This window comes from Nymphaea colorata, chromosome 11 (assembly GCF_008831285.2).
Source record: "Nymphaea colorata isolate Beijing-Zhang1983 chromosome 11, ASM883128v2, whole genome shotgun sequence".
NCBI lineage: Eukaryota > Viridiplantae > Streptophyta > Magnoliopsida > Nymphaeales > Nymphaeaceae > Nymphaea > Nymphaea colorata.
In genome coordinates this window covers 13,740,133-13,764,899 of record NC_045148.1, presented here as the reverse complement: position 1 = coordinate 13,764,899, position 24,767 = coordinate 13,740,133, and the positions used below count along the sequence as shown (strand labels likewise).

Genomic DNA, 24,767 nt, shown 5'->3' with positions numbered 1-24,767 from the left:
GAGTTTGGACCATCCTCCTAAGCTGGATCTGTCTCTCCCGACGCTTATGATCTTCTTCATGCCAGTCTCTCGACCCTTGCCATTCCACGTTTTTATATAATCCAAACTGAAACCCACATATGTGAAATGGTCGTTAGTTGGAGGTTTTATAGAATCTGATCCATGCATACGATTTTTCTTCCAAGTTAAGAAATGGATAGATGTAGCTTTTCCAAGAAGGGAAAATGATAAATCTTTTTTTAAAAGAACAAATTATGAGTTAATTTACATGAAATCTATCGTGTATAATGGCCCTGATCTGACCAACACATGATAGTGAGGTTTGAAGAAGAACATGAAAATGGAGATGGAATTCAGCTCTCTTTTTGGGTGGTAGAAGAATGAAATACTCCTACTCACTCAAGAAGGAAGGGCGATTTTATATATATAGTTAGTCACAATTTTGTTCATTGAATTACTTATTATTTACTTATCGATCACTGTTACTTTTGTGATGATGCTGTTAAACGAAAGGCAGCAAAACATGCGCCGTCAACAGTATAGGCTCCAGTCAGAGGTGCCAATGGATCGGGATTTGCTTGGACATATTCAACTTGATCGACTTTATTCTTTTGACGTTTATTGCTGGAATTATGAATTGTCTCCTTCGGACTTGGACTTCCTTAAATGGATTACTTTTACATTAGGAATCACGGACTTGGATGAGCATTGTGCTGGAAACTTTTGTCAAAAATCAGGTAAACATCCAATGACTAGTGGAATTATTACATCTAACGATTTGCTCTGTTAAGCCTTCACCAACTCGAAAAAACGTGCAAGTTCCAGTTCAAACCCAACCTTACCTCGCTGATCCCGACCATGATTTTGTTTAACCATGGACTAGCACGTCCGCCTGATTAAAGACACTGCTTGGAGATCCGTCGACCTTAACGGAAGCTTAGAACTTATATGAGTCGACGTAGCGACTATAACAGAGACCACCTGTCCATAGGGGTCATCCAATCATCACACCTACTGCTTAGTCGAGACTGTTGATGTCATTGTCGCCATTGCAAAATTGCTAGAGAATAGATCAGGTTTGAACAAGTAATCCAGCATTGTGCACTCCATGATGATGAAGGGAAGTGGAGGGATTCAGGACAAAGGAAACACGCACCTAAAACAGTTCTGTAATCATACAATGCGAATATAGCAGTACAAACAGGGGACTCCTCGGACTCGCTGATCAAAAGAAATCTTGCTCCATCACATTTTCTATCTTTTGGTGAAAATTGTTTAAGGAATGGTATACAACAAATTACTGGCAAGTCGCATTCACCTTATTAACACATCCCGCTTATTGGCTGCTTGCACATACACTGTTTTAAGCAGACATTCTGTGTCAGTAGTACACCCAATTTCTCCTCGTGTCGATATTGTCGATATTCACAAACAGCAGAACAGCACCTCGCAAGTATATGAGGGTGGGCCTTGAAATAATGAAATGTGAAAGCCTGGAAATTGAGGAAGAGACATCTGGCTCTTCATTTACCAACCAAACCACGAAACCAATCGGATATAGTCCTAGCAAGAACTCTTGTGTCATTCAAAGAGGCAGATTTTAAACCCTGAGCAAGCGCATCTGCTGGAGTGTACAAGTCACCCACTTGCCACTTGATGTCCTAAGGTGATTAGAGAAAATGAAACAGATCAAATTTCATAGCAGGAACAACATAGATAATCAAGATTAAGAAATGGCTTCTTTTCCAAGAACGTAAGTGTAGCGAAAGAAATGCAACCATCTTAACGTCTCGAAGTTGCAATAAATTCATTCGAGAATATTAGATATAATAACACCTAAAATCGAATGATAACTCACAATTTACATAGCAAACAAGCATTTCTTATGAGCCTCTGCATAACATGAAATATATCTCAACTTTGTAGACATAAGCATCATGCATGTCTATTGACTTCTACATATAGACTATGTCTTCACCATTTCAGCCATCATTTAAAATCATATAGATCTTCACCTATCCATAACATCAGATGGAGATAACTGATAAGTAGCGTTTTACCATATTAAGATTGAAACTATATAATGCAAAATACCAATTACCTGGGCACATGGTGTGACGTGGCTTCCATTAAGTATTACCTTCTCCAACCTCCCACCCATACTGTTCACACGAGGCCTCAGTATTTCTTCAATAATATCAGTTTCATCGATAGAATCAAAGTTGAACTTAACCTATCAATGAAATGTGGCCTTAGTATGCCAATCATTGAACACAAGCAACCTGCCTTTTGGACAAATAAACAGACACTATACCAGTAAAGTTTGCTGCACATTGTAACTGTTCTTGACAAAATTACGGTTTTCAAAGGGTGTTGGCTTGAATTCTGACACCCCTTCATACACCTGTAGTTGAGAAAGAATGAATCATGTCAGTGATAACATTCTAGAAACATTAACCCAAGCAGAAAACGATTAGTGACTTCACAAGTGGTAAAGATCCAATCTGAAGATGAAAAGAAATTTTCCCCGAAATGACCTGATTCATGACCAGGGGCAACTGTTCAGTGAATCTTGTCAATGAAATCACAGCTTCACGGTCATATTCTTCAATTATTGATGCAGCAGTATCAAAGAGAGTCTTCAATGCATCTCCTACAGAAGGATTTTACTGTATGAAGTGTCGTATTGGCAGAAACAGACAGGAAAGAGAAGAAATTGGAGGAAGCAGTACCAATACGAAAAAGTATGTGAAGAAACGAATAGTACATCACACATGTCCATAAAAAGTTACTCATGACTAGTTCTCATTTTATCTACATAAATGGAGAAAATTAAACAACATTTTACCAGCACTGATTACTCACCAACACCAGAAAAGTGCAGTAGGTAGTATTAATACAAAAAAAACATTGTGGGTCTTCAAAACAAAAATTATCCCCTCAGCTTAGTGGCAGATCACTGTGAAGGAAGTTAGGACATGAAAAAAGAATAACATAGTACCACACAACTTTTGGTATGTCAGTTAGGCAAAAGGCTTAAATTTTTCCAATGGGAAAAGTTTCTAAAACCTACTAACGGCAAATAAGAAAGGGGGAAACGAAAGGCTTTGATGGATTATGCAAATTGTTCTTGTCCATCCTTTAAAAAAAAAAACACCTGAAGCAGTTCTTGCCATTGCAAACATAGGTGAAGTAAGTGCTAGGACATGAAATAAATAATATAGTACCACACAGTTTTCACCATGTCACTTGGGCAGAAGGTTTAAATTTTTCTAATCAGAAAAAGATTATGTAAATTGTTCTTGTACAAAATTAAAGATTACCTGAAGCAGTTCTTGCCATTGCATACATAGGTGAAGCTTCTATAACAGGTGTAATCTGAGTAACCAAAGGACCGAACTGTGCAAACAAGAAAACAAATATAAAAAGTCAGAGCATGATACAACTATATCATCATAGTTTGGGAGGAAACCATAACTAAAATATCACTGCAGGAGGAAGCCTGACAGGTCAACTGTTAACCATACATACTAATTTAACCAATTGATCAACTTATGTAACGTCTAACAGAGTAAAATACCAAAAACTAATCCAACAGGCTGGTTCATGTCAATATTTTTCTGATACAAGAGAAATTCATTTGAATACAAATCACAACTTTATATCAAAAGTAAAAGGATATATATGCCTTTTTGTGGGTTTTGCAAATGGGTGATAAGGCAGACACATATACATGCTCCTTTTTAAGCACCACCACCACCAATGAAAAAGGTGCATGCAAGGGTCCCATGTCCATCTGGACACCATCACCCGCACAGGGATATACATGCACTTGCATGCCCACCTACCCTGAACTAGAATGCACAAACACAAGTACTCATATATGTTTGCACCAGTCAAAAATTTGAACACAAACTGTCGGCTAGAGCAGACAAACTATAAAATCAGATATGAAAAATGCATATATCAGATAAAGTAGTTTGAAAGAGAAAAACATTAACTAGGTTACATAAATTATTCAATAAACTAACCAAGGGTTTCTGTAGGATCTTCCTGGTGTGTATTCTCCAGATTTTGAGCCAAACAAAACTATATTGCAGGTGAAATTATATATAATAATTTCACTAGTTTTTTGTTGCCATCGTGTACAACAAGGATAACTTTATATGAAGTAAAGGTTATCCTGCATTAACCACATCTTGCAGTTATGTTTGCATAATGAACTGCTTTCAATGAAGACTGTGGTTCATTACATACTGTATGGCAATTAAGTCATCAACATCTGCTAGAATAAACCACAAGTGTACGGGCATCACCTGCTCAAAATATGGGACAGCCTCTGCAGCTGGTCTATTGTTGTAGGAGATAACAGCATTAGCCTTCAAGAAAAAAACTTAATCAGAATTCAGTCAACAAATTATTTCTTAAAAGCCTTACAGTCTGCAACTTTTTTTTGCCAAGTTACATTGCATATTTATATCCACTTTTGCAGCAAGGACATTATACATAACATGTTTAGTAAAGCTTCAGAATACTAGAGGTAATCTGGGAAACACAAACCTTTGGTATCATCTCAGAAAAGTAACTTCCTGAAAGTAACTGAAGGAGAGCCCCATTGCTGCAAGTGCAAACTAAAATCAAATAATAATAATAATATAAATGAAATTCGGAATGAAAACACAAGGAAATATACAACTTTGAACAGTAAACGGTAAACCAAGCATCTCTCTATTTAGCAGGTATGGAATGCAGGAACACACAGGTACAGCATGGAGGATAGGACATAGCAATTTCTTTCACATGCACATGCACATGCACACACATATCTAAATCTGAGACTTCTTTTCTGATCCAAAAAGGGCACATAAAGGAAGGAGGTCAGTCCATGAGTAATCTCCTCCCTCCATCTCTCGGTTTGAGAAATGAAGGGAGGACTCTTATCTCTCTCAACACTGCAAGCAAGGGGCAATGTGTTGCCCCTTCCTCCATCCCTCTGCTTGAGGACAGTTTCAAAGATTCTATTTTATGGACATGGTCTTATTGCAGATGAAAAAGGCCAATGATTTCCATTCTAACACTAAAAAGTTCAAGATTCAGTTTACCAGAAAATATAGAATCCAGTAGTGGAGCATGGATGCCCGCATACACTGCTGTAAGTCTACAACTAGAAGTTCATTAAAGGATAAACATATTTCGATAACGTGACAGAAAAGGCCGATCAAGAATAGCCCTTCATCTAAATATGTACAGAAAATTAGCCATATATCCAAATGCCTATGAGAAGTTTGAATGGTCAGTAAGTCTATGTAAGTCCATACATAAGCTTCTCCAACAACATAAATTGTCAGCAAAAACATGAAAAAAGCAAAACAAAGCAGAAACAAAGGACATGCTAACAACATTTGCAGAACGCTACAAACCTGTGGCCAACAGAATAAACTGGAAGCCCAAGCACATCACTGGGCAGTAAATCAGCATCAGGCAAACCGGTGGCATACAGCATATCCAAACACGTATTGAACTTTTCATAAACTTCCTTGGCTGCTTTCTCATGATCAAACGTCACGTTGTAAGGCACAGCAACCACAAGAAAATCTTCCCCCGCCAACAAATCGATCAATAAGCTGCATACCAGCAGATCATATCAAATTCACAAAGAATAAATGTTTATAAAGGTCCTGGCCAAGCATGAAAAGGAGAAGTTTACCCATATGCAACTTCGGGAATTGCCGAAATGAAGGCACCACCCAGAAACTTGATAATGGAATGAGGCTTTCTGCCAGTGGAAGGTGGAAAAACCAAACAAGAGCCCAATCTTTCTTTTTTTATAGATGTAGTTGCACTTCGAACACCAGAAGTGCTAACAGCCAATTGCACTGGGCGCCTTCCCCATGCCTTCCTGCTTTCAAATTTTGTTACTCCAACGGAAATCTTTTGGCAGGGATCAGTTGAAAATCGAGAGAGGCGATATGAATGTGAAAGAGACAATCTAGTGACAGATACAACATGCTTTGAAGCAGCTACATTAGGACCAGAATTGTCACAGTAACAGGCAAAGCTCTTTATCTTAGAAACAATGCATTGCATGTATGACGCGTGTTGTGCCACCAGGGCCATTTTTAGTTGACGCAAGCAATCAAGATGCTACCAAACCCTGCCAAACAAAAGAAAAGAATACGTATCAAAGCAAGTAGAGCAGATTCCAGAGATTGCCTAACAACGAATTTCAGAATGGAACTTCTTATATGCTATCGGAAAAGGTGAACTAAACTGAAACGGGCATCGTAAGGCATAAATTCATTGGGACAGAGCAAAGATATACTTGAATCGATCCTCCAATCGCGCTTGAGTTCAAGGCAATCTTTAGCGCAATAAGTAAAAACGAGAGCTTACAGCAGCAGTAGCATTATAGTTGTACACACAACCAACTGAGCACCGACAAAGATGAATTATACTAAATTGTACCAGGAGAATCGATCTTCAATTTGAGCTACTCGAGAAAGGGGGGAGGTAAAATACGTACAGTACAAGGAGCCTTGTAAATTAGAATCGACGTGAAACCAAATCAGACTTAGAAAGTAGATTGAGAAAGTTAGTTGCACGAAGAACAGCTCACATTGGATGGAATTTGCTGTAGAAGCAGTAGATAAAACGGAAAGGTACCATTTAACGGATAAAGAAATAGATCAATTGAAGAAAAGCGGGAAGAAAGAAATTGTGGTAACTCCTCGTTCAAATACACGTTCAATTCAACACGAAAAATGAACCCAATGGGAGGGAAACTCGTATCGGCTTGAAATAAAATCAGTATAGCGACTGAGTTTTTCCCAAAGAAAAATTAAATTTTTTTCTAAAACGACGAAAGAATGGACTACGATTTACGAAGTGGTTATCCTCCCCGCCACAGGCTAAAGATGAGAAGTGAGAGCAATGTTCGGGTCCGAATCCAACCATACCCAAATCGCCTTATCATGATTAACATCTTGTTAACATGGTCATCATCTCAACTCTATTGAATTTGAACGAAACGCTATCAAAATATTTTTTTGCTGTTGAACAATCTTCAAACACAGGTCATGTTAACATAATGGTAAAAAAAAAAAAAAATAAGTTTTCCTAAAATTAAGGTCAATATGGTTGAAGTCATTTATAAATTAATTTATAATAACAAGCAAAATAGAATACAAAATATCATGTCAGAAAATCCTCAAACCAACACAATGTGAATTTTCTTTTTTATTTTCAAATTTATATTCACATAACATCTCGGTTTTCTGCCGAAAATTTGCAAAACAAATTTTTACTAACCCTTTGTTTACAATTTCAAAGAACTTGGAAGGTGCCACTACGCAATTTCGTATGAAATCTCCGGTTTTCACTGAAAATAGCTTTCGCAAGCCTCTTTTTGAAACAGTATTTAGAAAAAACGTTGCGGGATAAATTTATGAAAAATGTAACTGACTTTTCAAAAAATTTCCTAATAAGGTGGACATTTTTTTAATTTTAAAATTTTGATATAAATTCAGTCGAACCCTAATCTTTTCTTATTTCTCGCTGGTTTTTTCTCTCTCCTCACGAAAGCACCTCTCTCTTCTCGCGAGACGGGGTTTCGTCCGGCGGTGGAGCTTCCGCCGCGCCGCCCCCGCTGCCCTTTTCCATTCCGTTCACTACTGCCCGCATGAGGAAGGCACCGTCCTCTATTTCTGCCGCATAGCAGATGGTAGTAGGGGTGTCCGACGACAGCAGCTGCTTTCGGGTGAGCCGGAAAAAAGGAACCAGCTTGGCGGCGGCTAACCCGGTCGACCCACAACCTGCTCCCTGATCTCCTGCAGAGATCTGGCACCTTACTGCGTCGACAGAAAACAGAGGGCTTGATTCTCTGTTATTCCGCCAGAAGTAGTAAAAAAAAAAAAAACTTCTGTTGGTTTTGAGGATCGAGCAGACAGAGGTCGTCGGTTAAGGAAAAAAGGAGAAACAAAAAAAAACGTCAGAGGTTATCTTCCTCTCACCTCCTATGCTTGTTCCCTTGCCAAACCCTCGATGAGGGTTTGTATAGTTTCGAGAGACTGGTTAAAAGGACTTAAGGTCAGTGTTCGTTTCTGTCCTCTGTCTCCTTGGGACACAGTGGTACAGGGAAACAGAAGCAACATGGATTAAAGCGTAACATGATATATCAGATCTATGGAACTTTATGCAAAATTTCTAACTAGCATGCTTCATTCATTAGATTAGTAGATTCTAGCATGCTCAAGAGTTACGATCTGAAAAATGGCATGTTAACATAACTGTGAACTCTTGCCGTGCAGACAGAGTAAGCACCACAGGCACTGCTAGGGTCGGAATTCAGCCGCCTTTACTGTTTCCATCATACCACTGATGGAAACAGAGAATCGCAGGTTGTAGTCCTATCTTAACTGCAATCTATATATACTAGCATGCTTCATACAACGAAGATAGATTTTTAGTCTAGAACTGTTTATTCTAGCATGCTTCATATAGAATGTCTAATAGTTCACTTTTATCTAGTATGCTTCGTACTCAGTAGCCATGATCTAAAAAAAAAAATCATGATAGACAGACGATATTCATGCCTGCGTAGGTAGCGTCCATCTGTATACTTCACAGGTACCAACAAAGTCCGAACGTACTTACTTGGTTTCGAAGTCGAAGGGCCGTCTGGCTCTGATACCACTGATGGAAACAGAGTAATGTTAAGGTAGCGGAAGCAGCAGCGCCTCTTCAGCCACGTCTCAGCAGCAGCACCTGTGACAAAATAGAAGAGAAAGGAAAGCCACTATCCAACACTGGTGGCTCGCAATGGGCCACGAAAGCAGGAAGCTAGCTAGGTACTTCAGCAGGACAGTAGCATCTTCCGATTGTTTTGTTTTTTTTGGCTACCCACTGTATCTGGAAGTTGGATCACATGCATTTCGGAGTCAAGTGAAATACATCATTCTGTCTTTGCCTTATAGCTGAGCTGTTGGTTGGAGACCGTCATGTTCTGTTTCATCCTTGTCAAGCAATCGAGTTGGGTAGCCGTGGTCTGATTTGTTGTCTGCACCCTTAACTACAAGATGAAAAGCAAAGAACTTCACCCTTGTGTTAAGTGGAAGGCAAAGTATATCCTTCCTATGAGACTGATTAGAGATGATGAGACATCCTAAGAAATCCAACAGGCGGCCGTCAAAAGTATTTGGGTGTAAAGGGAACAGTTCTTATATCTTCTAAACAAGTAAAATCTTTTCACAACATGCTTTTGGACATTGCGATATGAAACTTAAATAAACGTTGCGGAAAATTCTGGTTTGTCCTGACCTGCTGTTCTAGGAATAATCTCTGCACAGGACAATGGTGGTCGCTCGCTACCGTTATTGCCTAACATTTACTTCCAAGTAAAGCAATTGCGTAGGTTTGTGTTGCAATATCTTAGGTATCAAAGAATTTAGATTTGCATGCAGATATATGAATACATATACAACAGATTTCACTTTAATGGGTTTTTCTTTAAAGGAAATATGCGGACGTAAGCGATACCATTAAAAACATATAAATCAGGGTTCTCCCAGCAGGCTTGCGTTGGAACATAAAAATAAATAAAAAATTCAGGATATATATATATATATATAGAGTTTCGTAGATCCTAAAGTGACATCAGCCTCGTGATTGTAAATATTGTATATAAGATTTTAGCATACAATAATGTAAAATGACATCTATAAAATACAATAAAAACATGAGTAAAAATGTCAAAAGGTGAGGATGTGGTAAAACAGTCAAGATATACAGACTCCACGTTTGTAGAAAAAGGGCAAATGACCTCCATGCTATGAGTAAAAATGTTAAAAACAAAGGATGTGGTAAAACAGTCAGGATATACAAACTTCACGTTTGCGGAAAAGGGCAAATGACCTCCATGCTTAAAAGATCAATTAACTAAACCTAAGAAATAAAAGAAAGTGATGTGTGTTTTTTCAACGCATGGAACATTAACAGATAATGGTTTTATACAAAAATATCCGCAGAACATGACTATCACATCCATGTCAGAGAATGGCGTAATATGGTTTAAGACCAAGATTAAGGTGTGTACTATCCATTTACCCTGGATCTCAACACTTTGGGGAAGTTTAGTAACGATTAGAACATGCGTTCTTTATATATTTCAGCATTGCATGAATCTGTTCCCAAGATTGACATAGATTTTAGTATGAACTCGGTGTCATGTTACCAAGTGTTCATTCTAAGTTTTGATTTTGGAGAATTCAGTGTTCACGTTACCTACAAAATGCTCCCTTTATGAAGAAGTTCTGGTGGTTCTAATTTTATATTTTCCTGTTTGTGGATTTGGATTCTGCAAGCACTAGACTACTTCAATTCCAGAGTCCTCTGTCTTTCTATCGTTGATCGTATGGAGCTGATCTTGTGATATACGGGGGATGGAAGAAGCATGACCTCGTCTGGCCGATTTGCACCGGAAGAAGCGTGATCTACATCCAGTTCCGATTCTCCGCTATAAATCCAAACGGATCCATCGAACCAACGTTTGGCTTGTCATTCTACAATTAGCACATTGTGATTAACAGTAGTTTCATTGGGAATCGGGGAAGATGTCTATCGCACAATCAAAGCTGAGATCATTGCGGGTAATTCCTTAAGGAAGGCACAAGAACGTTAGAATGATGGAATCAACATGGTGGCGTGGCCGAGAACGTAATCAAAGCAAGTAGAGCAGATTAGAGGCGACCTAACAGCGAATTTCAGAATGGAACTTTTTATATGCTATCGGAAAAGGTGAACTAGACTGAAATGGGCGTCGTAAGGCATAAATTCATTGGGAAAGAGCAAAGGTATACTTGAATCGACCCTCCAATCGCGCTTGAGTTCAAGGCAAACTTTAGCGCAATAAGTAAAAACGAGAGCTTACAGCAACAGTAGCATTATAGTTGTACACACAACCAACTGAGCACCGACAAAGATGAATTATACTAAACTGTACCAGGAGAATCGATCTTCAATTTGAGCTGCCATAGGGAACTCACTCCTGGATCGTCCTCCCCCTCGTAAATCGAGTGGTTGTGATTATGGACTAGGTGTGGCCCGTCATTTTGGCTATACCTCCTCCTATTTCACGATGCGTTGCAGCCAAATCAATCCACATTACGATGAGTGCCTCTTTCCTGTTAAAACCCAAACCCAATTTGATTTGTCCATATATTTTGTGTCCCCACGATGGGAATGAGTGGGTCGTACTTAAGTCGTCATATGAGTTCAAGGATTGGCGTCAAATACAAAGAGTAGGAGTGAATTTGACAAATGAAGTACTTACTTAACATTAAGTTCCAAGAGAAGGCATGGGGAAATTATATTGCTACTTAAACTACAAGTCTATTAGTCCATCAAATTGTTGGAAATTATATTTCCCGCTAGCAGTAGATTTGATCAGAAAATACGGTACACAGGTTGGGGTAGTACATACTTTCATTGGCTATTTTCTCCGGAATTGGTTCGGATCGTCAGCCAGTAGGATGCAGCTTTCATGCATCTTGTAGGGAAACTCTGATTCTGACGCCTCCTCTGAGATTGGTGGGCAGTGATTGTACATCTGTCCAGCCATGGAGATAGACCCGAGAGACCTCCAATTCTAAGCTAGGTGTCAACGCATGAAGTGGACGACAATATTTTCGCCACGACTACTACTTTCAACCTTGGGAATGTATGGGCATCAAGCTCAGCCTCCCTCCAGCCACCTGAACTTTTCCACTCCCTGAACTGAAATCAGCGTAGCCTCTCTTTCCGGTAGAAGTTACGCTTTTGATGTTAACTGAAGGGATCGGAAGTACATCGGATTCGGTGGTCGTGATCAGCAAAGAAGGGAAAATGGACAGGCCTTGTCTCATTTGCCAACCCAGCTGCGCCATTCTAAAAGGCCAAAGGGTTGTGCGCAGCCGGCGGCAGGAGCACCACGTCGCCCTTGCCCCTTGCCACACGAAAAATCATGAATGAACCTTGTAATTAACAAGGTTATGCTGATCTTTTGAAAATTCAGTGCAGTTTCCTCTTTTTTTTTTTTCTTTTTTAAGAGAATGGGTGTAGAAAATTTGGACCTGGACATGGATCCGATACTGATCGCAAATGCTATCTAAATCCAAAATATTAATATTTCGTGCGGAGAAAATCCAGCAAAGTTCATGTGGCTATTAACCATTGCCAAATGGAGCTTCAACACGACTATTGGTTTTATGTGAAAGCCCTGCCATTTGCTAGTGTCTCTTAATTAACCAAGAGAATTTCTAGTCCTACACAGGCCAGCTTTGAGAATCAGCTATAAACTTGTTATATTCTAGACCAAGTCCATAAATAAGAATGTTCTGCATATAGGCCTCATTAACTTTTGACTGAGGGTCAACTAGTGAAATCTCACTATAGATATTCTTAGCTTTCATAAAGTACTATAATATTGACATACTTCCCGGAGTTAGCGTGTCTAATTCTTTTTCTCACAGCTAAAAACAGGCATCATTAACTCAAGAACAATGGTATGATAATTGAGAATCTTATCATCACAAATATGCTCTAACAGCTTCTTCTCAACTAATGACTTAAATTAAAAATGAAGTTTTTTTTTTTCCTTTAGCTAGCCATTTCTTCATGGCATCATCTTCAACAAGGATTTTTGTCTATGATCCTAATACTACATCTCATAATTTCTGCCCTTGAAAATATAACTCTATGCAAGATTTCCAATATCTAGAATAGTTAATGCTGAGCTTTTCAACATTGCTCTAAATAACAGTCAATACATACCACCATAATATTAGGACATCTTTACGAAAGAACAAATATAATCACAATTAACAGGCACATAAACTTACAGCCAACCTAATATAGGTCACATTTCAACTAAGCTAAACCAGAACAGATACCAATTATAAGGAAATTTGGATATGAATACGGGTCTGGCATTGATTGAAAAATACTATCTAAATCCAAAATTTAATCATTCAGGCGGGGAAAATCCAGCAATGTCTTTGACAATAAAATTGCAAAAATTCACTAGAGCAAGTATTACAGATAACTTAATCGAAGGCGAAACTTTACCGAGTAGTAATCCAAAAACAAGCTCACGGAGTGAACTTGATGAGAACAACAACAACCTCTCGAAAGAAGCTTACAGAGTCACAAGCCACTTAGAGAACACGGAAGAGACGAACTCACGGGATGCTCCTTGCACTTCTCACCCACAACACCTCACGCACTTCTTCTTGTTGCATACACGCAAAGGGGGAAGCGTCCCCATTTATAGTGGTAAGAGGGTGGGTAGCGGGAACTGCTCACCCCTTCTCACACTTTCAATTAAATATTTTATACTGTCTTGTTTATATTTCAGCCCATCTTTCAGGAAACAGGAGACTCCGCACTTGAGTTATCTATGCTCTTCTGAAAACGGCGGAGAAAGCGTCAGTTTTTCACCTTGGTAAACTGTATGTGCCATCAATGATGTGTTTTTGCACCTTACTTTTTCTTGTACCAGCAAATGGTTGAAAGCAACCAGACAGAATCTAAAACCTGCCACTTCGAACCCCAAAAAGAAAAATATATATATATATAAAGAAGGGTTCAACGATGAGGAATGGCGGAAACAAAGGTCTATGCTTTGGGTAAGCTTATGGATGTGCTGGTGGCTCGGAATGGGCCACGAAAGAGGAATGGCGGAAACAGAGGTCTATGCTTTGGCTAAGCTTATGGATGTGCTGGTGGCTCGCAATGCGCCACGGAAGCAGGAAGCTTGCTAGGTACTTCAGCAGGACAGTAGCATCTTCCGCTTGTTTTATTTTTTTTCGCTACCCACTGTATCTGGAAGTTGGATCACATGCATTTCGGAGTCAAATGAAGTACATCATTCTGCCTTTGCCTTATGGCTGAGCTGTTGGGTGAAGACCGTCATGTCTGTTTGAGCTTCATCCTTCTCAAGCAGTCGAGTTGGGTAGGCGTGGGCTGTTTTGTTGTTTGCACCCTTAACTACAAGATGAAAAGCAAAGAACTTCACCCTTGTGATAAGATAAGTGGAAGGCAAAGTATATCCTTCCTATGAGACTGATTAGAAATGACGAGACATCCTAAGAAATCCAACAGGCGGCCGTCAAAAGTATTTGGGTGTCAAGGGAACAGTTCTTATATCTTCTAAACAAGTAAAATCTTTTCACAACATGCTTTTGGACATTGCCATATGAAACTTAAATAAACGTTGCGGAAAATTCTGGTTTGTCCTGACCTGCTGTTCTAGGAATAATCTCTGCACATGACAATGGTGGCCGCTCGCTACCGTTATTGCCTAACATTTACTTCCAAGTAAAGCAATTGCCTATATATATAAATCTCTCCATTTGCTCGAAGTACATGTGGGCCATTTACGTAGACGGCCTACAATAGCCGATATTTTGTCGGCTGAATGAGTTGTGTGAGCAGCAACAGTTCATATATATATATATATATATATATATATATATATATATATATATATATATATATATATATATATATATATATATATATATATATATATATATTGTTTCTTAGATCCAAAAGAAACATCAGCCTAGTGATTTTAAATCTTATATATAATGTAAAATCACATCCGTAAAATACAATAAAAACAGTGGTAAAAATGTTAAAAGTAAATGATGCGGTAAAACAGTGGAGATATACAAACTTCACGTTTGCAGAAAAAGGGCAAATGACCTCCATGCTTAAAAGTTCAATTAATTAAACCTAAGAAATAAAAGAAAGTGAAGTGTGTTTTTTCAACGCATGGATATTACATTCCACGAACATTAACAAATAATGATTTTATACAAGCATAATCCTCAGAACATGACTATAACATCCATGTCAGAGAATGGCATAATATGGTTTAAGACCAAGATTAAGGTGAGTACTACCCATTTATCCTGGATCCGAACACTGGGGGGAAATTTGGTAATGCTTAGAACACGCCTTCTTGATAATACAGTATTGCGTGCCATGATTGACATAGATTTTAGTATGAACTCGGTGTTCATGTTACCAAATGCCCCTTTTTATAAAGAAGTTTTTGTCATTCTAATTTTCGACTAGTGTTCATGTTACCTACCAAATGCCCCCTTTATGAAGAAATTCTGGTCGTTTTAATTTTAGATTTTCGTGTTTGTGGATTTGGATTCTGCAAGCACTAGACTACTTCAATTCCAGAGTCCTCTTTCTTTCTATCGTTGATCGTATGGAACTGATCTTGTAATATTCGGGAAATGGAAGAAGCATGACCTCGTCCGGCCGATTTGCACCGGAAGAAGCTTGATCTACATCCAGCTCCGATTCTCCAATATAAATTCAAACGGATCCATCGACCCAATGTTTAGCTTGTTGTTCTACAATCAGAGCACTGTGATTAACAGTAGTTTCATTGGGATCATTGAGGGTAATTCCTGAAGCAAGGCATAAGAATAATGGAACTGAAGTAACGCACAAGAATGATAGAATCAACATGGTGGCCGAGAACATAATCAAGTAGGTGAAAGTCATCGGATATTCCATAGAAAGGTGCAAAGATCTAAACCTGGCTGCCCATGGCCAAGAATATTAGAGCTTCGATCAGGTCCCTTCTGTTGTTCCAAGTTCCGTAAACATATCAAGCGGAAGCAGGGGGGTTTAGATTTACTACGAACGGATCTTCGTCTTTGATCCTTTCAAAAAGTAGTTACTAATCTTTATGTCAAGTAAAAGAAAGGAAATTGTTGGCTATGAAAATGAAAAAGAAAAGTGTATTGGCATGTGATTTTCATAAATTGTTTTACATGAGAAGCCGACTTCAAGTCACAAGCACAATGCCGTGATTCTTCGTATGTGACCAAAAACAAACGTAAAAAGAATTGCCATAGGATAAGACCGCAATAGCTGATCCTGATATGGATTATGACAAGTTCAGCACGGGCAGATCCTATCCGCCGGACCGGAAAATTTTACAATGGCGTTCTTGGTGCCTGAGATATGGCAAATTTTAATCTTGCCACTTCGAAAATGTTTAAGATAATTGACTGCTTTCTCCGGGAATATTTAACATAAACGGTTCATGATTTCTTTCATTTTGAGTCCACGTTCGATTGTTTTAGAAAAAAGAAAATTAAAACTAGCTATCAGCCGACATGCATCCAGGACAATATTATTTCTGCAGACGGCATTTAATATAAGGTTCGGCCATATAATTCTATCTACCTCATTCAATGTCGCTTCCAAAAATTTTTGCGTCTTTGATTAATAATCAAGTGCCACTAATAAATTGACAAATATTTGAAAACATGCAAGCAGTGGACAAGTTTGCCATATTTTTCTTTTTCATATATTGAAGCTAAGAATAGTTAGAGTAATCAATATCATGACAAATATGGTTGCGGAAACACAGGCGTGCATTTTGCGGATTATAAAGAAAATGAGGTATGCAATTGAATTCGCACGTCGACTATTCTAACTAAGTGGACATATTTGCAAGTAACCCCAAATTTTAGATAACCTTTTCTTCGTGTACAAAAGGCAGGCTGGCATGACGAAGAAGCCAAAAAGGGCCTCTAGCCATTTAAGTTTCTATTTCCACAAGGCCACGGCTTTCAATTCCACGTTTGGGCAGTCCTCAATTTTTAGATAAACGTCAGGGAAAGCTCCCTCCAACTTCTCCAAAAGACAAGTTATTTATTAAGAAATATTCTTTCAAAGTTCATGCACTTTCATTAGCTCCTAAAGCGTAATCACACTTCAATGAGAAATTTTTTAAAACAAAAATGTCATAAATCTATTTGTGGGTATCCGGGTCTACTACGAATCGGATTATTTCCATCTAATTTGGTTGGGAGCCTACCCTTGAGCAAGCTTTCCGATGGAATTATTATACTTTTAAAAGAGCCATTTTTGTGTTTTTCCAATAAAAGCTTCATTTTTCAATAAAAATTGTCAAGAACGGGCCCCAAGCAAAGTTTAGTCATTAACATGGAAAACAAAAATATTAGTGGTATTCTTTTTTAACATCCCCTTCTATTACTAAATTACATTCTAACTAGTTCAGCTAATGTTTTTTCTTCGTCGCTTAGGATGCAAACTATGCACTTTAGACCCTTATTAATAATTTCATAAAAAAAATACTCCCTTTACTGAAAATTTCAAAAACTGGTCACTCTTTTTTTTAAGAAAAAAATATCATAAATAAATGTAGGCCAGAATAAGAAACCGCTCCCGAAAAAAAAGTCTGAAGTGACTCGCTTCTAAGAGATGTATGATAAGTTCTATACAAAATCAACCCATCTTCAATCCCCTGGAAAAGACAGGAAGAAAAGGCTTAAGTGTATCAACCCTAACAACCAATCATACACTTAAAACTTTAATAACAAGTTGGTCTAAACCTTCACTTCATGTGGAACACTTACTATTTTTTTTTTCTTCATCATTGTCATGAAAATATCAACCTAGACTTGCAACTCATTCTCTTTTTCTGCACTAACTTCTAATTCATGTATCTTTTCAACTTACCTTTTGTCTTTTACGGGTTTACTTGATTTACCTTATCATGTGGATCGTCCAACTCTCCGTGCAACATTAATTTACTTCAATGCACAGAAAGGTTCTGCAAGTGAATACATTGATACAATCGTCCGTACCTTTCAGGCCCCATAAACTGCACAAAGAAAGGTACCAGTTGAAGATTCATCATCCCTAATCCCTTTAAGTAGATGACAACCAAGTTTGGATGAGCCCAACAGGCCTGGATCCAACGAGATCCAGGTCAAGAGCTGAACAACCACGATTTAAGGAGTGCCTAGAATTGGCGATGACTACTACACACGATAGTTTGGCCCTTGTGCTCGAAAAACTTGTGGATCTTAAGTAAAGTTTGGGTTCTGTCCAGTCTACACACAACCATGTCATGTGGACCTGTCCTGATAAGCTAATCGAAACCACAACCATGAACCATGAACCTTCTTAATTGAGCCTAAAGCGAACCATATCAAATACTTGATCCAATCTAATGTAGTTACCTTCTTTTGTCATGCCATGTTATAATGACAGACACTGGAACACGCCGATGCACGTCGACAATATAAAACTGGACTTCGTATGGCTAGATATCTCTCAGCATCAAACCCATATTGCAGAGCCTTATATGTATATATATACATTGTTGTCAAATTTTCCATAGTCCATCTCACATTTAGACGTAGAGATGGACGGCTGAGGGGTGAGACTTGAGAAAGCTGGGAGAAGGAATGGAAGCTTTGTTGCCTTCTCATCATTATAAACGCTATCGAAATCAAGGGATAAGAAAATTAGTGAGTCGGCCGGATCGAATAGGATCAGAATCAGCATGCAAGTCAGCTCTGGAATTGGTCAGAATTAAGATAATATTGTATCACTTTAAAAAAAAAATAAACAAATAATGATATCGCGTCGGGGGGGTGCATCAAATAATTGTTGCCCGATCCTTACGGATTTTGATGGCGACGGTTTGAACTTCCACATTGGAAAAATGGCACTCTTTTAATATAAGTGAAAAAAAAAACTTGACTAAGATCTATATTGGTACCAATACATACCATTCTTATATTAAATTAGTGATGTAAGAATTAGTCTGAACTCTTTTAAGCAAGCTAAAGGGTAGAAGAAATAGGAGTTGAAGTCAAGGAAGCACATTAAACGTGCTTTACTGCAGCACCCAAAAGAGTTAGGTGTTAGGAAGAAATAATATAATTGCCGGGGGCCGTGGCGGCCGGTCGATCAAGACGCTGATCCCGTCATTTGTAGGGATCCGTAAGGGCTTTATGGTCATTCCGTACTCCCTTTGAAAGGGAAAAGGAACGCTCGAATTTCCGCGTCACGGGCTCCCAAAGTGAAAGGGACCCTCCTTTTCCGAGGAAGTTACGAAAGTGCCCGTGAAAGAGACCAAGATTTGTTTTGTTGCTGGCAAACATGACAAGAAGCGCCTTTTGAGCCACACAAAGGCGTCCGCCCTTTTCGAGCCCTCCTCTTCTTCGTAATTACCAGAGCCCTCAATTATTTTCAACCGCCTGACGTCTTCTTCGACTTTTTCTTCTTTTCATGTGCTTCATTTAATTAAAGGCACGTACGCGTTTGATGACACCGTCTGAGGGGGTTTTGTGAAAACTTCGTTTTATAAAAGTTTTTTAACGTGTTCTGAAAATCTGGTTTCTGGGTTTAGGTGATCACGCTTTAAAAACCTGTTCTTTTTTTTTTTTTTTTGTGAACAACCTGAAAAGGGTTAGGTCAGGTTTTTCACTTTCTTTCAAAGTATCAGGTTTTACCAAAACTAGTTTTTCCCAAACCCACTTTTGATGTCATCCAAGCACTAAAAAAAATGGTCCAGATTTTGCATCCAAAACATCATCTAAGATGATTGCATTAAGAATAAAATCTCTTTTCTCTCTAGTTTTAATTTTAGAATTTTTGAGACATAGTAAAACGTAAGGGAGCGTGATTTTAGTTAGTGGCTTTTCGAACGGTATTATTGCATTGAAAGTTCGTATTTGAAATTAAGTGAATTCTATATGACCGCAAGTCATTGTGAAAATAATTGTGAAGCGAGAAAGGAAGAACATCATTAATTATTTTATAAGTTTTTTTGTTCGCAACTTGCTCCCATCTCGGGTCAAGCGTCACATGCCAAATATAACACCTATCGACCCCTCATCTACCGCGGGGCCTGCGTCTAGAGCTGTCGTCGCCCCCGTGGTTGTTTAATATATAAAGTATGGCATGCCAAACACGCACCATTGAATGGCCAATGATTTCATTGTGGAATTCAAGAAGCCATATTTTTCTATTCCTGTAAGGAGTTCTCGGCTGGCGATTGCTGCCTGCATTCGGTAATTTTGGTCGTCAGCATGGAAGAAGGTCGAAACATGAAATGAAACTCACCTTTGCTTATGAAGTAGGTCTCCTCATCTTACTTCCCTTCAATGTGAAAGCTACGGCTGCCAATCCTGCCGTTCTGAACATTGAACACCTAAAGCACACGTAAAATTTTATATAATGTTACGTGCATCACACACAGTGATGCTGAGGTTTGCATCTTTCCTTCCAATTTATATATCTGTTATCTCCCCACGGGAAGAAGCAATAGCGAAGGGTTCTTAAATAAAAAAAAGGCTTGCCTCGTGATCCATCTGCGCATATAAAAGGATAAGCATCGCCTCAATCATGTAGCTCTTTCGGGTTCGCCACAGAGAAAGAAATTGTGGATTGAAGAAGAAAACGCATTGGAATTCATTTGGGCCAAGCTGTTTCGTATCGGATCGTGACAGTCAATTGAGGAGGCACTTTATGCTTCCCTTCCCTTCCCTTCCCTTCCCTTCCAGGGAAGGAAGGCGCTGAGTCATTCGTTCCGTAAAGAAACAGAGGCCATTTAGAGAATGAAAATGACTGCCTATGCTTCCTGCTTAAAACAACTCGTCTTGCATGAAACATGCCGGGTCCACGTGCCGCACAAGCGGCCATGCACCTCTCAATTGCCCGATGGCCTTCCCCGAACCATGTGCTGCTTGATTCTCCAAATCCAAAACGTTCTTTTCTACTTCAATTACGCTAAAATCCAATAAAAAAAGCCTGGTTAATTTTGGTTTGGCATAGATTCAAGTTCGATTTTTTTAAAAAAAATTGAAGAACCATTAAAATATTTAAATTAATTAAATAATTTCAAAGGGTAAAAATAAAAACCCGATAAAAAGAGATACTGCTAACATGGGTTTCAGACCCAATTTTTTATCCTTCCGTGTCAGTTTAGAAAGCCACACGACGAACAGTCCTCTTTGTCACTCAGCAGTTAAGACCAAGTTCCCTACATTGATACACATGCATTATTTAACTATCAATATGTATATTTATTTTAATACTCATCTGTAGGTACTCATAGCGTTTGAGATAAAGACAATAAGTGATATGAGATAACATTAAACATGGGTATAAGATAATGTGTATGAAATAGTAGAAGAGGTACGAAAAGATGATAATATGTGAGATAATGCTAACCCAGAAGTATGAGTTAATGACAAATGTATGAGATAACCGAGGACAAAAACACAAATGTGCCAAAAGAGGTTGTGAAAAAGAAAAATGAAGAGGACCTTGAATTAAAGCAGCGTGCGTAACCAGTCCCGGTCCATCCTGGATATATGCACATTTGCCAACGCCGACCAACCCAGCGAAGTGAAACCCCGAATGTTGGTTGGAGCGGGTCGCGTGGACCCCTTGTGTGTTCATAGACCGTGGAGCTGGAGCTGGAGCTGCGAGCTGGATATTGCTTGGTTCTGGTTATTTTATTTTCCAGCTACCTAGTTACATGTGATTGGTTATATTTAAACTAATCTTTAAAATCAGCTATTGGACGTCCGTGTAAATAATATTGTGTGCGTGACATTTTAAAATTTCTCTGTTTCTTTTTAAAAATCTTATGACCATGCTGGGGTTACGCATATTCCAGCAAGATTATGTCGATAAAGATGCATGCACTTCGAAAGCTCTGTTTGGTTAGCTAATATTTCCAAAGACAAAAATATAAAAAAAATAAGAAGAGTGGTTTATGGAGTTTTTGGCATTTGGATGAAAAACGAGAAAGTTGGGAACCATAATTAGGATACCAAAATGTTAAACTAAAACATATCTGTTTTTTTCCAAAAAATTGAAGAATTTTTTTTATTTATTTTGAAAGCCCTAAAAACACGTGGCATTTTTTTTTTTTCCATATCATCTTCATTTTTCTCTTTGTTGCCTTTGGCCTTCAGTTCATTCTAGCAATGAGGGCATCCCATTTCCATTCAAGCGCGCCTTGAGTATCATACCACACGCACGACGGTGTTATGTCTAATCTGTTAGCAAAAATTGGAATTTTATATCGGGAATGTTGAGATTATTATCATTGAAAATTTTGTTTTTCGGTTCTCCATTGCAAAGTGGTAAAGTTCAAAAAGGTCAATTCCGGATATAATTCGAAAAGTATTAACCTGAACCTCTTTAGAAACGAGTTTCTTCAACGATCCCCGGATTGGCAGGCGCGGATCGAGCTCCAATTGGTTCAAAAACCTTCTCCCAGCGGTTGGACTTGGACCTTCCTGATCTTTTCGGGAAAAAGGAAAAGGAGGATAAAATGGAAAATTTTTTGTGGCCCAATGTCCACTTTTATCCCTTTCCACCTGAATTACCCCGGGCAGATGTACGTTCGTCATAATGACCATTCGTGGAGGGTAGTAACGTCTTTACGATGATAATGCTGGTGAGGACGGCGCGGTGGCCTCGACTCGTGGAACTTCCAGAAGTGCAGGGGGATATTCTAGAGCCTCTGAAATGGCAAGATTACCCTCCCCATGCTTCCCGGGTCCCTCAATAATTGGCTCGATGACGTCATCACAACGTGGTGCCCCGCGATTGGCGCACCCAAAGGTTCGCCACCTAAAACCACGTCACCCACACCAGCCAATCCCCTCACGCCACGCATCCACCTTCCCAGTCCCAGCTGGATTCGGCAAAATCTTGCCGGCGAGGCGAGCTCCCCAAAGACCAAAACGCCCACCAGATCCAGGAACCTGACCGGAACGCGCCGGTTTGACTTATCGGATGACGATCACACCCTTCCTTCTTTGCAGGCAAATTAACTTCGAAAAACCATCGGGGCGATCTTCAACTAGATCTGGAAAATCGGATCAGACTCCGCGCCCCTAACAATAATGCAGCGATCTGGATCCTCAAGAGATACAGCTTTCCTCGAATCTCTCTGACTTGGTTTCAAGGCGATCTTGGCTGGTAGAAGCCTCATCCAAAATATTTTATGATATTTCTATCAAATTGACCAACCTGTTCGTTGCTATATTTTGCTAATTGGTTCCGCTTGAAGATGAAGACTTGTACGTTGGAGGAGATCAAAATAATTTAGCGCGCGGGGCATGCGTCTTGGCATGATCTACCCAAACTTACCAAAAAAAAAAAAAAAAAGGCATTCATATTTGCAAGTGTAAATGGTAACTGCCTATAAAAAAAATCCGGCTTCTTATGCCATTTTGAACTATCTATTAATTGCTTTCCAACTGGGAATGTGTTGGGAATTAATGATTTCCTGATGTGGAAAGCATCTGTTCATAATTTTGCAGCGCGGAATTTGTTGTCAATTGAATTTCTTAGTAACTGTAAATCTTTCTAAAAAAAAATGCATGCTTTGATCATCGGTTGAGTGATGCAGACCTGCCACTAAGGCCTAATACATTTATTCGTTTGACTGTGTTGCTGTTGTTCGGAAAGATGTTCCGAGAAACTTCTTCTTCGCCCCGGAAATGAACATTTTTAAATGAAATCAAGCTTCAGATGTGGACAGGATGCTTCTCTTCAGTGAGGCGTATGGCTTTGATATTAGCTTCCTTATCGTTTCTCTCCAGCTTCTTAGTTGCTTCTTCCACTCATCCATGCCTTGCCTTTCACTTTCCATTTTTGCTTCCCTTGTTGCATCGTTTCCTGACACATTTTCTTGTATTAATTTGCACCCGCAAGTAGCTACTTGTATTCAGGGTCGCCTGTAGCGTTTCGTGGGCTCTAACGTACCCTGCTTGGCGAATCATTTTATTTTTACTAGCACTCGTTTCTTTTCTTAGATCTCCGTCATACATTACTTGTCCCTTCCGTTTCGTAGCTTTGCTGAATAATCTGATGTTAGTTTTTGGTGATATCCGGTGGTGCATCTGAATATGTTTTCAAAATATTCTTCATTGGGATTTTTCTTTTTAGAAATTTAAAAAATATCAATTTTAGAAAAATAAAAATCTGCGCTGGTCACGACCTACCATCGGAAAGAAATTCTTAATCTTCATATCATTCAACGAGTAATTCAGAAAGTATGTGCCCCTGTGGATGAAAGTCATGGGGCCGTTGAACATCAAAACTGGACCTTGGATCCCGGAACAATGCGTGGCTCCAGGCCACCAGAGCATACTAATTAGGCTGTGTGGGTCCCTCGACTGAGTGGCAGGGATCCCTTTCTTTTTCTTTTTACTGTATAGGCCCTACAGTATTTTCAAAATGACGATTTCGTGCCACCGGGGACAAGGAAAAATTTTTCAATTCAGAAATTAAGGAAAGACAAAACCGTCTTTTTATTTTGTTCGTTTGTCCCAGCCTTCCCATCATGCGGACGGCGGGATATTCTTCAGGCAAAGTGCGAATCATCGCCAGTCCCGCGACGCTGAGTACTTAGTTCTTTGTATTAATGGTTTCCATATTTATCCTCCGCTGAAATTTCGGACGGAGAAACTTTGACTCTCCTCGTCGTCTGTAACGAACGCACCGGCGACATTGGAATGACGAAGTTTCTTCCGAAGGGACAATTTTCACTAATCTTCCCTACGAGCAGACGCCTCGGCCAACCCGCTTCACCATTATAGATCATTTCAAAACCAAATGTATAAACGAATGGAACTGTTCAAAGCAAAACCAAATCACTGCTTTTACATTTGGATTATTATCAAGGTTAAATCTGAATTTACTTGGGATTGGACTCAGATTTGCTAAATCAGCTTGATTTAATTGGATTGTATCTGGTTCAGTGCACGTCAAGAAGTGGCCGGAACAGATCGGCATTTTGTTACTAGTATCACATGGTCGTCTGGTACAGTTCAGATCCAACGTAAGCCCTTTGGATTTGGATAAGATACACAAAAAGTTCGATCCCTTTCTAGCTCCCCGAAGCATGATTGGTT

At 39.1% G+C, this 24,767-nt stretch overlaps 1 protein-coding gene and 1 long non-coding RNA gene across 5 annotated transcripts; one reads left to right on the top strand and one right to left on the bottom strand.

The window, feature by feature from the left end:
- Positions 1-1,133: 1,133 nt before the first annotated feature.
- LOC116264297 (uncharacterized) lies at positions 1,134-13,248 on the bottom strand. 4 transcript variants are annotated; one of them, XM_050080574.1, is made up of 11 exons: positions 13,099-13,248; positions 8,653-9,067; positions 5,708-6,154; positions 5,421-5,624; positions 4,561-4,618; positions 4,317-4,379; positions 3,324-3,399; positions 2,538-2,653; positions 2,315-2,404; positions 2,102-2,233; positions 1,134-1,661 (listed from the first exon to the last, which is right to left on the bottom strand). In XM_050080574.1, the coding sequence occupies exons 3-11, from the start codon at positions 6,115-6,117 to the stop codon at positions 1,524-1,526; spliced, it is 1,287 nt and encodes a 428-aa protein (XP_049936531.1). In that variant the 5' UTR covers positions 6,118-6,154; positions 8,653-9,067; positions 13,099-13,248; the 3' UTR covers positions 1,134-1,523. The 4 variants fall into 4 exon arrangements, with proteins under 4 accessions (XP_049936531.1, XP_031500294.1, XP_031500296.1 ...); XM_031644434.2 differs by lacking the exon at positions 13,099-13,248 and having other exon boundaries at positions 8,653-9,211; XM_031644436.2 differs by lacking the exons at positions 8,653-9,067; positions 13,099-13,248 and adding an exon at positions 6,617-6,879.
- LOC116264298 (uncharacterized) lies at positions 7,317-8,971 on the top strand. Its single transcript, XR_004174820.2, has 2 exons — positions 7,317-8,396; positions 8,600-8,971. It is a non-coding gene; the product is annotated as an uncharacterized LOC116264298 (long non-coding RNA).
- Positions 13,249-24,767: the final 11,519 nt, after the last annotated feature.

Bases quoted from the DNA above. Each gene is read 5' to 3' on its own strand.
- LOC116264297 (XM_050080574.1), bottom strand. From the start codon at position 6,117: ATGGCCCTGGTGGCACAACACGCGTCATACATGCAATGCATTGTTTCT. The intron at 4,619-5,420 runs GTTTGTAGCGTT...TTGCACTTGCAG, and splicing joins GTTTATTCTGTTGGCCACAG to CAATGGGGCTCTCCTTCAGT. The intron at 2,234-2,314 runs GTATAGTGTCTG...TTTCATTGATAG, and splicing joins ATGTGCAGCAAACTTTACTG to GTTAAGTTCAACTTTGATTC.